We start from the raw sequence: 15,357 nt of genomic DNA, 5'->3' as shown, positions 1-15,357 counted from the left end.
CCTCCCTGTTTCTTTTCTCCATCACCGCCCTTGCAAACACAACCTTGGCCACAACAACCACCAGGAAGGAATACGACCTTAGCAACGACTACCAGAGTTCCCTCCCTAATCTCTGTCTTCTATATTTTATCTCTTCCCTGCTCTACTACCGGTTCTCACCCACATACTTGTTCTCACCATGTCTCTCGACAACGAGCTACTTATGCTTGCGGGTGAGGAAGATGAAGACGATTTCAAGCCTTCCTCACCTCCACGCCGTAAACGAACGTCCTCGCCAAACTCTGTCTCTCCCGCGAAAAAGAGAGCTAAGCCTACCGTTCGAAAGACAAACAAGAAAAAAACAAGAAGGGACAGCGATGACAAAGGCAACGAAGAGTGAGTATACTTTCCCCCTTTTCGGCATGGACATAAAATTTTTCCTATGTTCTTGTTTAGCTCTTTGCGCCCCTTTTGGGGGCCGTTTGCTATCCCGAGGACACATTATCCACTGTTGAAGGTGAGCTGATGATTCTATTAACAGCTCCTCAGGCCTGTCAGATGCCCCGTCTTCCTCGGAGGAAGGCTTTCGATCTGAGGCTGAAGAATCTATGGATCTCGAATCCTCCTCCGACGAGGAAGATAGCGTCCAGGATCTCTACCCACTGGAAGGCAAATACAAGGATCAGGCAGACATGAGAGCGTTACTTGCAATGAATGAGATCGATCGAGAGGCTTTGCTAGCAGAGCGTGCTGGTCTGATCGAACGTGCTCAACAGGATCGTCACCTTCGCAACTTGCTCAAATCGAGGAATACAGCCGACACGGCGAACGGAACATCTGTATCTGGGGCCAATCGCAGATCCACTAGGACCAAGAGTATGCCTAAAAAGACCGAAGAAACCACCAAGAGGGGTAAGCTGGATGAGCTCAAAAAGATCCGGGAGGAGCGTATCACTCGTGCTGCCGGGTCCGGCAAACAAACCGGCGACGAAGATGATGCTCGAGCAAGGAGGAGGAGTATCAATGAAGATGACGAAGATAAGGCTGGCTATAACGAAGAGATTTACGTCAAAGAGGATGATAGAGATATCGTTCTTGCGGACGTAAATAAAGCTAGGATTGGCAGAACTGGGTTAGCAAAACTTTGCGATTATCCTGGCTTCGAGGAAGTGGTCACAGGTAATTCCGGAGACGTGATGGGAGATATGTTTGTGCGCTAATGTGTTCCCCAGATTGCTTTGTCCGTGTATCCCTCTTTGATAGAGAGACAGGAACTACATCATATCGTCTTGGCTGGGTTAAAGGTGAATTGATTATTCGATTCTTCTTCCTTTATTCTAATATCGTTTTTAGGTTTTGTGAGTGGAAAATATTACAATATGCTCGACGGCAAACGCCGCACCGATCAACATTTACGTGTTTCGCAAGGATTGGCGGAGAGAAGTTTCGGTATGGAGTTCATGTCAGACAGCCCAATTACTGAGGTATGCTTGTTTGCGATCGCGTCCGTAACAGTAAACTAACATATTGAAGGCCGAGTTGAACCGGTTCAAGAAACAAATGGAATTTGACCACTGTGCTATGCCGCCCCTATCTTTGTTGGAGAAAAAATCCCGTGAACTTCGTGAACTTGATAATCGTGTTCTTACCCAAGACGAAGTCAACGAGATGATTCGAAAACGCAATTCAGACAAAGTGGATACTGTCAATATAGTCCTCAAGCGTGGGCGTTTGCGTGACGCCCGCGAGTCCGCGCAGCTTAAGGGAGATGAAGCTGAAGTTGCCCGTATTGACAAGGAGCTCCAGGACCTTGGCGATCAACATGGCAAGAGTCTTGTAGTTCCCAAATCACAGATGGAGCGCCTAGCAAAACTCAATGCGGTGAATCGCAAAAAGAATGTTGCCGAGATACGCAAAGCTGAGATTGAAGAGAAGAGAGCAGCCAGGACCGCTGCAGTCCATAACCCCTTCATGCGGGTTAAAACAGTCGCCAAAACCAGGCATAATCTGGATGGGGGTAAAAAGGAAGGGGGGGACTCTCAGAACGCTAGCGGAGACTCACAGACTGATACAGAGTCGAAATCCAGCCCCGCTGGCGTTGGTTTTCTTAGCTCTTCTACGAAGGGAAGAGGGAGACTGGGGGCCAGTGTCGACGATGTCATTGCGAATTATGATTTTGGCATTGAGATAGATATCTAAACAATCGGTGACGGAAAGTGAATATCTCTCCTTTCTATTTCATTTCGGGTTTCTGCATGGTGGGGGGTTTCCGGGTGAACTGGCTGTCTTTTTTCTTTCGTTTCTTCCTCACTGCTCAAGTATCATACAATCGATTCAATCATGCAAGTCTATTAATTTTATCAATACACGGAGTTTTGGGTTTTGAGTCCCCATTTGTTATACATTTTTTTTAGCATATGACTATCAACGGTATATCAACATACTGTCAAACCTGCCAACAAAATAAACCGATTCCGCTTGTTAATCTCTGGTGAGGAACCCGCATAGCACTTGTTATATTGGTGTATTTCTTCATTATGCTCTAACAGACAGGTGACAATATTTAGGAAAAGCAGGACTCCGAAGACAGGAAAAAAACACAAAGCCAACTAATGAATAAAGCTAGAGGAGGTCTCCCATAAATTTAACAAGATTTAGCCGGTATCACAGCAAAAATGCGGTTAATCATTTCCCCCCGATTTGAATTCCTCCCATATCGTCGTCATCGTCACCACCGTCGTCACTGTCGGTGCCATCGTCGTTCATTCCTTCCTCGTCAACACCGTCGTCTTCCCTGCCATCCTGCTCGTCTTCTGCCGCATCGTCTTCGCGCTCGTCTGATTCTGGAAGAGCATTCAATGCAGCGGCGGCGGCGGCGGCGACGGCTCTCCTGACAGCCTCTGCAGTTGCCAGCCTCGCGTACACGACGTTTGAATCTTCCACCGGATCCCAGGCTAGGAATCTCTCAAAAGGCGTTTCGTCTGATGATTCGGCGACAAAATCGTGTATTTGTATAGCCGAAGTGTTTAGCTCCCGGGCATTGGAGCTGCATGCGTACGCCTCTAACTGAGAGAGACCCGAGCTTACGTATCGTAGCCTACGGATCTCCGAAAGCATCACTCTCGCGACATACGGCCTAACAGGCACGCTGGCGGACTGAGTGATGCAGCTCACCTGCGTGGCTATATGCATAGACGATGTTCGTTGCGCTGAATGAGAGCACGGGTTTGTTGGGGCCATTGGTTTGGATCTGAGAGCCCAGAATTGAGAGTTTGGAATTGAGAGTTCGGCCCAAGAGGCTTTTGGAGAAGGGAGGGAGGGAGGGAAGAAATCGGCAGTGCCTGAGGGGGCTATATTGGTAATTGGGTCTCGGAGAGAGAGCTGCAGATGCTGATGTTCTAACCATGTCCTAATCCTCTGGCTTTATATCATTTCTCTAGGGGAGGGGTTAAGCCCCAGCTGCTGATAGTGGAGGCAAATCTACCCAAGGCACGTTGGTGAGCGCCAGTTACCCTGGTGACACATGGGGTATCTCTTGATCACCGCCAATGTCCATCTTTTCCCCATCCACAGCTCCGGTCCCAATAGGCTGGGGTCATGTAGGGAGAGGGGTACCATACCCTGGAGGGAAAGGGAAAAAAGGGGATATCCATGGTGGCCCATGATAGGGCAACCAAACTCCTCTTTTATTTTTTCATTCCATATTCGCATTACGCATACATGTACTTGCACTCGTTCTTTGCTTCATTCATGGGCTGGATCCGTACCGTTAGCAAAGGACGGCGTAAATAAATAACATCGCGGCCAAAGCGCAAAGAAAAGTCGCTCATGTTCGATTTACACAACGTTCAACTATAGCAGCTGGCTGGCTATCAACAAAGGATGATCAAGTACATATGACCTAGACATGGAAAGAGAGGGATGCTGGAGCGGAACATGGTGACTGGGACGGACAATTGTGCAACCCGTCTTGTTCGAGGACGGGGCATGGAATGAGGCCACTACTCTAGTGTAGAGTTTCCCTTTTCTGGAATCGCCTTATATTTTTACTTTTGGTTTATTTTATACCGGTATTTACCCCCATTACCGGTGCCCCACTTGGTATCTTCTGCATTTCGCCCTTGGTGGTTTCCTTTTCTTTTCTTTTTCTTTTCTTTTTCTTCTTCTCGTTTCCGCACGCTTTTTCATTTCATTTCTTCGACTGCGCTTGGGTTTTGTGTGTTGGATTACTCGTAGAATGCCTGGGTTGGTAAGGTTATGTTAGCGGGAGGGGGGGCTGTACTAGCGACCGGTACCGGGGTGTGACCCGTAAGGGTGGGGAGAGATAATGTCACGACAAGGGGTGGAAGGGTATGTACCGCACAGTACCAGAAAAGGGCATGGCAGCGTTGGCGATGTGCCGGTCTTTCCCAGCTTCTCGGGACATCCAAGCCAGTATGGTGGGAACTTGTGGTTCCAGCATCTAGGAACGCGGGAACCAACTATTGCCGGGGCACTGAGTGGAGACGGTGTTTAGTCCCAAGTAGTCATTGCTCTGGCATGGCTTTATGTATGGCTGTCACACTTTCACATATAATTGCGCCTATATCCGGAACCACCGGGCTTTTTGTCACAGCAAAAATAGTCGAAGCGGGGGGAGGGGGCTGGTTACAGTACCGGGAGAAGGAAAAGTAAACGAGGGAAATGTAAAACAGCTGACCCGGGGGCCTGGAATCGAATTTCTTATTTTCCCATCCTCTCTTAATGATTGGCGTTCCCCGACAAAGGGTTTCCTTTGGAACCCTCCTGCCGGTGGGTTGAGCGAGCGAGGGTTGAATTGGATTGTTTATGATTGTGATAGAACTAGGATCTTGGTTAAGTCGAGAGAAAAGGATGCGGCACTCGAGCAGAAATGTTTAGCATTACAGCAAGCCCCTTTCTTGAAAGGTCACTCGTCGGCTCTCCCATTGTGCTGGGCCAGCGCCTGAATCGCATAATGCCGTCCGGTGGGGTATTATATCATACGAAAAAGACTTTTTCCCCTTGTGGCGTGGGGGTAATTTTTCCCTCAACATCCCACGCACTGTATGATAATTGTACAGTACGGATGCATCCCCCCCTCCCCGGAGCTCCAGGAGCCATCTCAGAGCCAATTTTCCCCCCCATTGGTGCTCATCGGTCCCTCTACCGCACTATCCATCCCCCTTTTCCCCCTTTCCCCTTGCCCTCTTGCACCCTGGGCATGCATGCATATACCCTTAACTTGGATACCGTACAAAAGTCCAAGGACGGCTCTCGATGCGGGCCCGTCTCCACCTCTTTCACACCATCCCTCTATCCATCCATCCTGCCCTGTGTATCCGCTCGTTCGGCACCTCCTGTTATTGAATTCAACCCCCCACCCCCCTTCATCCGACTGATTTTATTAACTAGTCCTACAATTAATCTCACATTTTATTTTATTTTATTTCCCAGAATAGAAGCAATTCCTGCACCGTCTACAATACGCGCTCATTAAGTAATAGGGTCCACAGTCGATTGGCACATCTGGTGACAACGCGGAGTAGATACCAATACCGTATGAGGTTCGAGGCTGCCCAAGCGTATGTCGGTATCGCTTTCCCTACGGTGAGACATCTATTAATCGAATACTTAGAGTACCCGCCGTCTTGTTCTGTCGTGTGGTAGGAACAACCGTTCAGGTACTGTACAGTACAGTACCGGTACTCGAGTAGCCCGCACTGAGTCTTAATTCCTTAAGAAGGAAAAAAGGGTGAGAGGCGGGGATTTTTTTTTATTTTTTTTAATGTTCTTACGTCTTGGCTTTCCCCCTCGCACCGGTATGATACATGCCTTCATTCTCCAGAAAATGCTAGAGTTGTTCTAGGCTCATGCTGGTGGGGATTTTGGGGCGTGCCACTTTATCCTCTACATGCAGATCCACTCACTGCTCATCCAATTCATCGCTACTCTCCGTCCAGGCTCACTCCCTCGAAAAAAAAAAAAAAAAAAAGAACAAAAAAAAAAAGAAGAGAGATAGAGGAGAGAGAACGAGAGAGATAGAGTCCAAGGCGCAGAACGTATCATGCACACGTCCTAATTGGTATCGCCAGTATCATAATATGTGCTAGGAGTTATATGTTTCAGGGCTTATGTACCATGATTACACCCCCCTTCTATCTGTTTACCCTTCTACCCAGCCACAATGCGCACAAAAACTTTGGGCAGGATTCATCCGCCCCCAAAGCACTGCATAACTACCGGTCCTTGCTGGCGAGTTCTAGTGATGGATGCATCTCGTATTTGAGCTATGGCTTCCTTCCTTCCCGTAGCGGGATGCGGATAATGTGATAGAGAGAGGCAATCACTGGAACCTGGAAGCTAGAGTAGTGCCTTCCGAGGTGAAAATTCACTGAAATCACATCCTGGTCTCTTGCAGGGAAGGAACGAGGGGGAGTAAAGGCTCCCCGAAGATCCACATGACACGCCTCTCTCTATACAATGCTGTGGTTTTAATGTGATGACACGTTTTCCGCCGCTCAACGGTTCTCCGGTTGCAGGTTATTTTCCAGAAATTTCCTCGGAGGGCTGCTTGTATTCCCTGCAGCTGAACCACCAATCGCCTAATCAGGCAACACTACTGGCTGCAGGGAGCTTAGGTGCTGGAGCTATGATTCTGGTGATCACTGTCAACTTTATCTCAAGTGCAGGCCAGGCCTGAGCTCAGCTTCCATCAATCCTTCTCGGCGCACAAGACAGAGCATCACGGAACTTGCATCCAATGTGCTTCGGGCTCTCATTGGATCCCTGTGGAGTTGCGGGGTGGGGCCGTCTATGTGGGTAATGATTTAGGGTCTGCGAATTGCTCTAGCGGGCGTGTGTCAAGGAACGATAGACATTGATCAAATCCGGCCACGCACATACTTACCCCTACCGCGCTACGCGAGAGAAACGGAGGGTTTAGTATGGTGCCTCGATTCCCAGTAGGGTTCCAGCAGACATTGGGCAGTGGGCACACACAGCAGTGGGCACACAATCAACTGCACTGCATCATTCCTCCAGTTGAGGAACTGATGATGACTGGCATTCCGATAGTTGGAGATGCGTAAAACTCTCTCGTTGGGCCCATTGCCATTGCCACTGCCCTCTAGGGATCGTGGAGTCACGAGGTGTTTCCTGCTGGAAGGTCTCGGGGCCCAGAAAGTGGTACTACTGCTGGTGTAGGGCCATCGGAAGGGGTGCGTAATCACTGATGCCACTGGTATTACGTATGGTACGAGAGCAGATGAAGATCCGTTTTGGGCGCTTGCACCTGAGCGGGGCCCCGATCAAGCATGTACCTGTTACGGCCGGCCACTGGGTCTCAGGAGGAGCAATTAAACCATCCAGAGCTCCGCCATGCTTGACATGCACAACGCTTCCTACCAGTTCACACAGTACACAGTAAGCAGTACACAGTGCTCTTAGACCTCCTTCCTCTGCTAACTGCTCACTTTTATCAACCTGGGGATCTGGTTGTCCAATTTAGTGACCGCTAGCAAGCCAAGGCGAGTCAATCAGGATTGCATCACGAACCATTCTGGGCCTGCACAGTGGCATCCCAAGTATACGATAGGCTGGCTTGTAGCAGTCAACCATGTACAGTACTAGATGGCAGTTTTCGGTAGGAATCATCTGCACAGCACTCTATATGTGAGGTTAGCCTACACATGCCTGATACGAAGCTGTTCGTCGTTCACTCCATTCGAGCGGCTGCTCAGCTGCTGTGTGATTGATTTGATAGGTAATTAGATTCGCAGTGCTCCTGTATTGGGATAGTAGATCCCCTCGTTGCAAGCGGTTTGGCAAACAAATTTTGTGGTGGAGTAGGCCACGCATATACCTCCAGTGTATGTGCTACAGGCTGCAAGATCAATTGATTTGCGAGAGTAGAGTGCCGTATTACAGCCCCCACCACTGTCAATGTCGAGGAGCTTTTAAAACGGGCTGCAATCGCATACCACCGAAATTTGGACCTTTTGTTTGGATCTAGATGGCATGCAATAACAGTCCTTTCCAAAAGCGCTTCAACACTACGAACAGTTCCCCCCCCCTTCGCCCCCCTATCTCACCCCTCTAATCCCACCCACTCATTGGATGGGTGCATCTTCCCTAGGCTGGGAAAAAGGTTCCCATCGTGTGGGGCGGAAGAAATAGCTGCAAGGGGGCGCCAGGAGCGGGCCTTTACGCGTAGTACCTACAGTACAGTAGAGCACAAGCCGCTAGAACTTATTGTCCCGATGGTGCGCTTTACCGCACCGGACGGGCGGGTAAAGGTTGGTGACTGCAGCAGTGTCGCGGGCACTGTAGCGGGTGCTACTTTAGCACACCGTTTTTAAGTTTCTCGGCAGATTAAGCCTTGGGACGAAGCTAAGCTGTTGCCTGATGGCAACTCTTCTTCGGTCAAAACCGTCTCCTGCGGGAGAGGCGAAAGCGATTACAGGTATTCTTCCGGTGTTACCTTACGAGTGCAAACGCACGTTGTGGGGGTTCCACAAAGGGGGGGGGGGGAAAGAGAGAGAGCGAGGGAGGGAGAAAAGAAAGGAGAAATGAAAAACAAAGGAGAGAGGACTAAAGAAGGAAATAAAGAAAGGACAACCCCGGTTCGCGGTCTGTTTCAGCATTACGAGATTCTCCATCTGCCAGTACCCGCACAGAAGATAATTTAGGCACTACAAACAAAATCTCGACCAGGCAGACTGCAAAGACTTGCGAGTCTGCGCGACGCCTAATCAGACTGTAATGTGGGCTGGCGCACCGGCGGGGAGAAGGAGCGGATCGGTCGCTGTGTTGTACTCGAGTACTGTACTCGTACACGGTACAATAACTCCTGACACTCCAAATCAACTTGTGTTACTTGTCTCTGACATTAAGAAGTCGTACAGTACCGTACCCGGAAACAGGGGTTGTGAATTTATACTCGTATGGACGCTCAGTACCGTATGCACGGATTTTCCGCTACAATATATAGGTACGGTATATCCGCGAATCCCCGTTTCCCTATTCTCATTGCCTGGGACAAATCATGGTGATACTCGTGTGTAGACTACTCGGGTACGGTACTACGATTCAAAGTCGCTTACGAAGATGTCCATTATTTCCTAACACGGTAGTGATGTGCGTCTGGCTTCTAATTGGGGAGAATAATGCCAAGGTATTACTTGCTATGGTTGGCCTCTTGTCTGTTAACTGTGAAAGCTCCATACGAATTTGAAATCAGCCTAGCTCCTGCCCAAATTAATACTTTCAAAAACCCTTCTCCAGATCTCTAGAGAGTGGTAACTTGAAGGCATTCATAGAAGAGCTTAGGTGCGCAGTTGTGGCAGTTCTGCACCAAGCGTTCAAAGTTGGTGGTGTTCTGGAGTTGCGAGTAGACTGCGATGAACCGCCTATCCCTGTTTGATCTCGTTAACTGGTATTCGCAACTCTGTTAACTTGCCAAACTAAACTTATCGTGGGCTGACACCCGCTGGTAATCTGATAGCGAATTTCAAGAGTGTTTATGGTATGATACATACCCGCGCGCTCACGTCAGCAGCTTCTGTTCCTGGCCATCGGCTAACATACCAAATCTTTGGTAGGCTACCGCTTTCTCGTTAGTGTTTCCCTTGGGACTGAAGATCTGCCGTTTTCGGTGAATTAATTTACTATCTTATCTGATTTCCATCTCAATTTCTCTTGGCAGCAGCGGAGCCAGCGGCCCTTCGCTTCGCATGCACCTTCGTGATTTCTCACTCCATCATCGTGAGGCTTCCCGGGCCTCCCTCACGCAACAAACTCACAACATAAAAACATTATAGGAGCTTGATTCTTCTCTCTGAGCGACTTATCTCCCTCCTTTGTTTCCTCGTTGTTGTTTTCCTTTTCCTTTCTTATTCCACTCTGCCCATTTCTCCTTATCCCTACTGTCTATCCCTTCGTCATGTCTGCTCCGAAGGGACCAACCCTCGTTACCATTCCCCCGGAGCTGTGCCGGTTTGTCCTGGAGTCTCTCTCATCGCGTGATGTGATTGCTCTGAGGCTAGTCTCTCGAGCTTTCTACAACTACTTCACTTCAGAAGAAGTGTGTCATTATGCCCACAAACTTTACTTTCCGTTGTCCTCAGAGTGCAGTAAAATGCGACGGACTAGAAAAGATTTTGACGCTGCTTACTTCAGGTCCATGAACTGGAAGCAAGGGAGGCCCTCCCGCGTTGAAATTATCGAAAAGGTAGCGCGTGCTTCTACTAGCTTGACCAATGGCTTCCTTGTGGATTCTACTCAGAATCTATTGATCTATCAACGGTATAACATCCCACTTCGTGTGTTTGTGCGTTTGTTTGTTTTCTTTCGCCTGCTCGGCCTTCCTTTTCTTTTTTCCTTCTCTCTCTCTTTTTTATATGTTTTTGCTCTCTTGCGCCTTCGTCCATGTAGGTGCGGCTCTAACGTGAGATTGTGTCTCAAAGCTCCCGTGGTGTTATTGTGATCAAGGATCTAAGTCACCCAGTGGATGATGCTGCTGCCGATACCGTCATCACTCTCTGTAATGAGCTTGGGGAGTGCATTATGAAACGCTCCGAGAGTATACTTCTTAGGGATGGTGAGAGTATTCGTATGTCGACAAATCGTGGGATGCTGTTGGTAGTTGGAGAAGCGCATGTCCACCCTCAGCCGCAAGAATGTCGCAACTCTCAGGCCATTGCTGGCGAAGGCTCTGGCTTCTTCTCCTGGTTGAACTGGGCGTATGTTTCCTCCGCTCCCCACATAACTCTTTCATATCTCTGAGACTGAAGTATGGTGTTTCAAGCTGGGGTACCTCCTCCTCGCCTCCTCTGCCACCGAGAACTTTCTTTCAGCATCCTCATAGCCTTTGCGCTGTCTTCTCCACTGGCCCCCAGGACCGTGGAAAACTGCTCCATACATGGCTTGAACGTGATTCTTTCATCATAGAGACTGCTCTCAACGAATTCTATGCTATCGCAGAATTCGATCTTGTTGAGCAGCGGCTGGAAGGATACATTTTCCCGAGGGCTGGAAAATCCTCGAGTAAGCTCAACAAACGCTTCTCGTTCACTTCAGCCATTTCCCAACACACAGATGGTGCTGAGGCAGGACATCATTTCACGATTAGGAAGAAGGCTCTTTATCCCCAACCCAGCTCCTTCTCGATTGCCCCCGATACTCGTGGCAAGGTTTTCTACCTAGGCTTCCTACCCCCTAGCGCAGATCGTCGCCCTGTGGTTGAAGTGCATGCTGTTCCACAGTTTAGTCCTGCAGATGGCACCTGGAGTGAGTGTTCTGTCATCAAACGAGTTGTTCTACGCAGCCTTGGATTGTTCCCTGGAGTTACCAATGGTCTGACCAGGTCATCATTTTGGGTCGACTTTGACGACGGAACCACTGTTAGAAACTTCAAAAGATCCAAAATTGGACCCTCTGGCAAGTTTGCCTGGGATCCTGACGAAGACGTCGTCAGACTGCGAATGAAAGGTGATCTCGGCATACCCGGCGTTACTGAAGAGGGTGAATCGGTCAACATGGTAACATGGGTCGTCACTGCTCGCCCATCTCCAATTCAACCTTCCGCAATCTCGGATTGGCGTAACGGAAGAGAGTGGGCAGTGATTCCTGATAATATTATTCACGATAGCAATGCTAGCCCCTACGCCAATGAGAATGGCGAGATTGACTATGAAGACGTTTATCCAACTCCCACATACTATACAAGACCTCGCGACTTGCAAAATTTCCTTAATCAGTTGGAACTTCTTCCCCCCGACGTTGAACTTGACACACTTGAAGGGGCGAACGAGTCTGGAAACTATCCTCCTTACCTTTGGGTCAAAAACCAAGAGAAGATCAACAAGAAGGTCTACGCGCTTTTTAGCAAGATGTCTCCTGGGATGCTCGTGTTGGACCCCGAGGTTGATGCGAGTGGGGGGCATGGGAAGGCCTTTCTCGAGGACCCATCAAAGCATACCGTCTACCCTCCTGTCCCTGGAGTGAATGATGGAGATTTCAGGCCTCCAGGGGTGCTGATGAAGACCAAGTATAAAGTTGAACTTGAAGTCGGTCGGAAGATCGCTGTCCATGATGTTCAGCCCGTAAAGCAAGTGCCAAAGAAGGGGAAATCCAGATTCCTAGGAAGGGTCAGGGATGATGCCTACACATCCACTGACGACAGCTTGACTCCGTCCGAGGGGGGTATGATTGAGCTGCCGGTCCCAGGATTCAATGAAGCCCCCCGTGATAGAGTTCTAACACGCATGGATAAAATGAACAAGAAGTTCTGGGTATATGGGAAGGAACCAGAGCTTCGGCGTAAGGGAGAGATCTTGGAGGAGCCAATTGGTGATCGGATTGTAATTGTGAGGTTTGACTAGAACAAGTTTCTTACCGGGATTTCTGCTTGAGCAATATCTGGATTCAATAGCATTATACCTAGCTTTTTCCTATTTCATCTCTTTCGGGGAATGTTCTTCCTTATTTTTATGACTTGTTCGAGACTTTTCTCTGCACTTTGATGGCGTAGCTATACCAAGACTATCCTAATGGGTTTATTCGGCTTATTTCCATTGATCATTTCCCCTTTTTTTTCTTTTTTCTTCTTTTCTTTACGAGTAGGTTTGTTGCGAAAATGAGCCGGTGGTAGCTCCTGGAGAGAAACTAGGGACTAGTATTCATCGATGGGTGGCTTCTCTGTTGTGTTTAACTGGTTTTACCACCGGGGCTGCCCCAACACCTCCCCGGCCATACCCCGAATCTCTTGCGCAGCCAGATCCGGCCTGTCCTCGTGTATGAAATCCAAATTTCACTGCCACCCTTCCTGGCTCCCTCTGGGAGACTGCTTGACCCACCCCATCATTACGCCGATCCCAAGCACTCTCCATTTGGCGCAAGTAGCACCTCCTATCAGTCCCCAATTCGTCCACCATCCCATCAACATTTAATCCAGGCATGCGGAACAACCGCCAACCCCGGGCCCTGCCTCCCCATCAAGAACCGGTGCATCGGCAGGAACCCAACATTCACGCAACTCGGCATCCCCATGTTGGGGTGAAACCTGCCGACCACGATCCCCCGTGTGCGCTTCAGAGCCTCACCCATTGTCGTGGTCGTGCGCGGGGAACAAAGACACGACACGAGGCCTAGGACCGGGAATGGAGTCCGACACGGAAGAGGGGAAAGAGGAGGCGGGAAAGAGTGCTTCGAGAAGGGACAACAGGTCGCAGGCTGCTGTCTAGATGCTGCTCCGCCCCGCTCAATGGGTAATCCCCCCGAAGGAGGAATGTCGAATGTTAGCAAGCAATAAGCAGGGCGGTGGGGGTGACCGAAGTGGAAGTGCAATTGACGCCCAGTCCGGGTATATTGTCGGGAAGCCGTTTAGGAAGATTATTGCTAATAGTGGTCGTAGCTGTCGGCGCTGCAGTGGGGTTGGAGTAGCGGTAGTGGTAGGAGTAGGAGTGGTGGGGAGTATGTGCATGTCAGGGTTGAGGTAGAAATGGGGGTTGTGCAAGCTGTCACGGCTTTTCCTTTGTTTGTTTTTTAAAAAAATTTAATAATAATATTATTATGATAAATAAATAAAAAAATTGTATCGGGCTGATTTGTTTGCATCGTATTGTCGACCATTGTGTTCCCGGTGGTTGGGCAATTGCTGTGATCGAGCACAGGCATTAGGCATGATGCATCATAGCAGAACAGAAGGATCAGATCTTGTATGGAAAAACTATATGTGCGCATCCGAGCGCCCATACTGCGTATTCAGAGTCAAATATTCGGGTGCTAAACACGGTATGCTTGCCGCAATTGGATGTTTCTTATCGGCGACGCAGAGTAGGGTGCGGTAAGGCGAGAAGGAGATATGCCCCGAATCTTCACTCGGCGAGAGCAGCAAAGTGGCGCTAGCAGCATGAGGCTTGATCACGAAAGCTGACAATTACTCGTACAGCGAGACGTCCGCATTCTTACGGCAAGTACCGTAAAATCTCTCCAAAACCCAAGAAATTTAAGGGAGGAAGGAGGAGGAGTGGGGGGTTGATGAGTAAATGTCCCCCAAAATGGATCTCGAGCAGGGAAGTGGGAGGAAGGTTTGAAACCAACTCTTTTTGGGACCGTTGCTCGTACCGTAGACTATCATGGTTGAACGACATTTGTGAACACGACCACCATTTCATGACATGGAGATCCAGGCAAAAGAAAAAAATAAAATAAAATAGAGTATAGCAGTTGTGTCATTCAATTACGATACGAGTATCATACCGGTAGAGCCTCCCTCTCAACCGGGAACTAACATCCCCTCATATCACGGTAGGTATCATACAAGGCACAGTACTCGAGTACGTTCGCGCATAGGACGGGGATTGCTCTGCATGGCGAGATGGAGAATGATGAGGTCCAGCTGATCTCGTGAGCAGAGAGCATGGTCAGTGGAAAAGTAAAGAGGAAAAGAAAAAGAAAAGAAGAAGAAAAGCCAACCCAAGATTCTACCATAATTTAGTTGTATCTCCGAATACTGAGATTACTACACAAGCTTTCATGATGCGATGGGTACTTGTACAGTACATTACATGCTGTGTGTGATTTCCCGTTTCCGGGATTGCTCGAGCGGGTTGATTGGCTGGGCTGCACCTCCCCCAATCCTCATCCTCATCTCCAACTCTAAGCCCGCCACCACAAGAAGGCAAGTCCCATTGTGGTCAATACTAGCTCTTGGACATTATTATACGTACAATAAAGTGCAGCATGGCGGACTATGATACTGTAAAAATAAAATAAAAATAAAGCTGTGAAATAAATTATCGCCGATCTACCCCCCCCCCCTCCCCCTACCCCGGCCTTTGAAATTCGGGACCAAATCACCCTCCTAGAAGGAAGGAAGAAAAAGTTGTTTTCCGGACGAGGCACAGGCTGAGTTTGCTGGATCTCGTCAATTAACTGGTATTCGCGATCTTGTTAAGCCTACCGTGCTAAGCGTGACATAGTTCAGTAGACTACCTTACCGCAGTATCAGACTCAAGTACTGTACAATTGGGATCTGCAATAGTTTGAGTGGATTTAACCAGTTTTTTAAGGTGCGGAAAAGGGTCGGGGGGGGGGGCAGTGACCAGAACGGACGGGGATTAATCTGTTTGGTTAACCCCGAATAACCTTTCCCGACCTTTTGTATGATAATATTATTATGATATATACCGGTATGATACTTCGTATGATGCGGTTCCCAAGAGCTTCTTCAATTTTTGTACAACCTATTTCAACAACGAGTTATAGTTACCGTAACACCAAACTTTCACGTTATATCACATCGCATCACTTCCATTCTTTCCCTTTCTCCCCTAGCAAACCCCATCCAAGGTAGGACTGACAAGTATCCTCAACCCA

General features: G+C 48.8%; 5 protein-coding genes; 4 read left to right on the top strand and 1 right to left on the bottom strand.

The window, feature by feature from the left end:
- Positions 1–49: 49 nt before the first annotated feature.
- On the top strand, positions 50–2,178 carry GSTUM_00011832001 (uncharacterized protein; the record flags this gene model as incomplete). XM_002842168.2 has 5 exons in its annotated part: positions 50–375; positions 521–1,158; positions 1,212–1,283; positions 1,333–1,463; positions 1,513–2,178. The coding sequence occupies exons 1-5, from the start codon at positions 179–181 to the stop codon at positions 2,176–2,178; spliced, it is 1,704 nt and encodes a 567-aa protein (XP_002842214.1). The 5' UTR covers positions 50–178.
- Positions 2,179–3,895: 1,717 nt separating this feature from the next.
- On the top strand, positions 3,896–4,946 carry GSTUM_00011831001 (uncharacterized protein; the record flags this gene model as incomplete). XM_002842167.2 has 1 exon in its annotated part: positions 3,896–4,946. The coding sequence occupies exon 1, from the start codon at positions 4,527–4,529 to the stop codon at positions 4,944–4,946; it is 420 nt and encodes a 139-aa protein (XP_002842213.1). The 5' UTR covers positions 3,896–4,526.
- A 4,815-nt stretch (positions 4,947–9,761) lies between these two features.
- GSTUM_00011830001 (uncharacterized protein) lies at positions 9,762–12,359 on the top strand (the record flags this gene model as incomplete). XM_002842166.2 has 3 exons in its annotated part: positions 9,762–10,281; positions 10,443–10,718; positions 10,784–12,359. The coding sequence occupies exons 1-3, from the start codon at positions 9,920–9,922 to the stop codon at positions 12,357–12,359; spliced, it is 2,214 nt and encodes a 737-aa protein (XP_002842212.1). The 5' UTR covers positions 9,762–9,919.
- Positions 12,360–12,677: 318 nt separating this feature from the next.
- Positions 12,678–12,922, bottom strand: GSTUM_00011829001 (uncharacterized protein; the record flags this gene model as incomplete). XM_002842165.2 has 1 exon in its annotated part: positions 12,678–12,922. One exon carries the CDS (start codon positions 12,920–12,922, stop codon positions 12,788–12,790), a length of 135 nt encoding a protein of 44 aa, XP_002842211.1. The 3' UTR covers positions 12,678–12,787.
- Positions 12,923–12,933: 11 nt separating this feature from the next.
- On the top strand, positions 12,934–13,517 carry GSTUM_00011828001 (uncharacterized protein; the record flags this gene model as incomplete). XM_002842164.2 has 2 exons in its annotated part: positions 12,934–13,339; positions 13,391–13,517. The coding sequence occupies one exon, from the start codon at positions 12,934–12,936 to the stop codon at positions 13,126–13,128; it is 195 nt and encodes a 64-aa protein (XP_002842210.1). The 3' UTR covers positions 13,129–13,339; positions 13,391–13,517.
- Between the last annotated feature and the right edge of the window lie 1,840 nt (positions 13,518–15,357).

Source organism: Tuber melanosporum, assembly GCF_000151645.1.
Source record: "Tuber melanosporum whole genome shotgun sequence assembly, scaffold_91, strain Mel28".
Classification (NCBI taxonomy): Eukaryota; Fungi; Ascomycota; class Pezizomycetes; order Pezizales; family Tuberaceae; genus Tuber; species Tuber melanosporum.
This window is presented reverse-complemented; position numbering and strand designations above follow the sequence as displayed.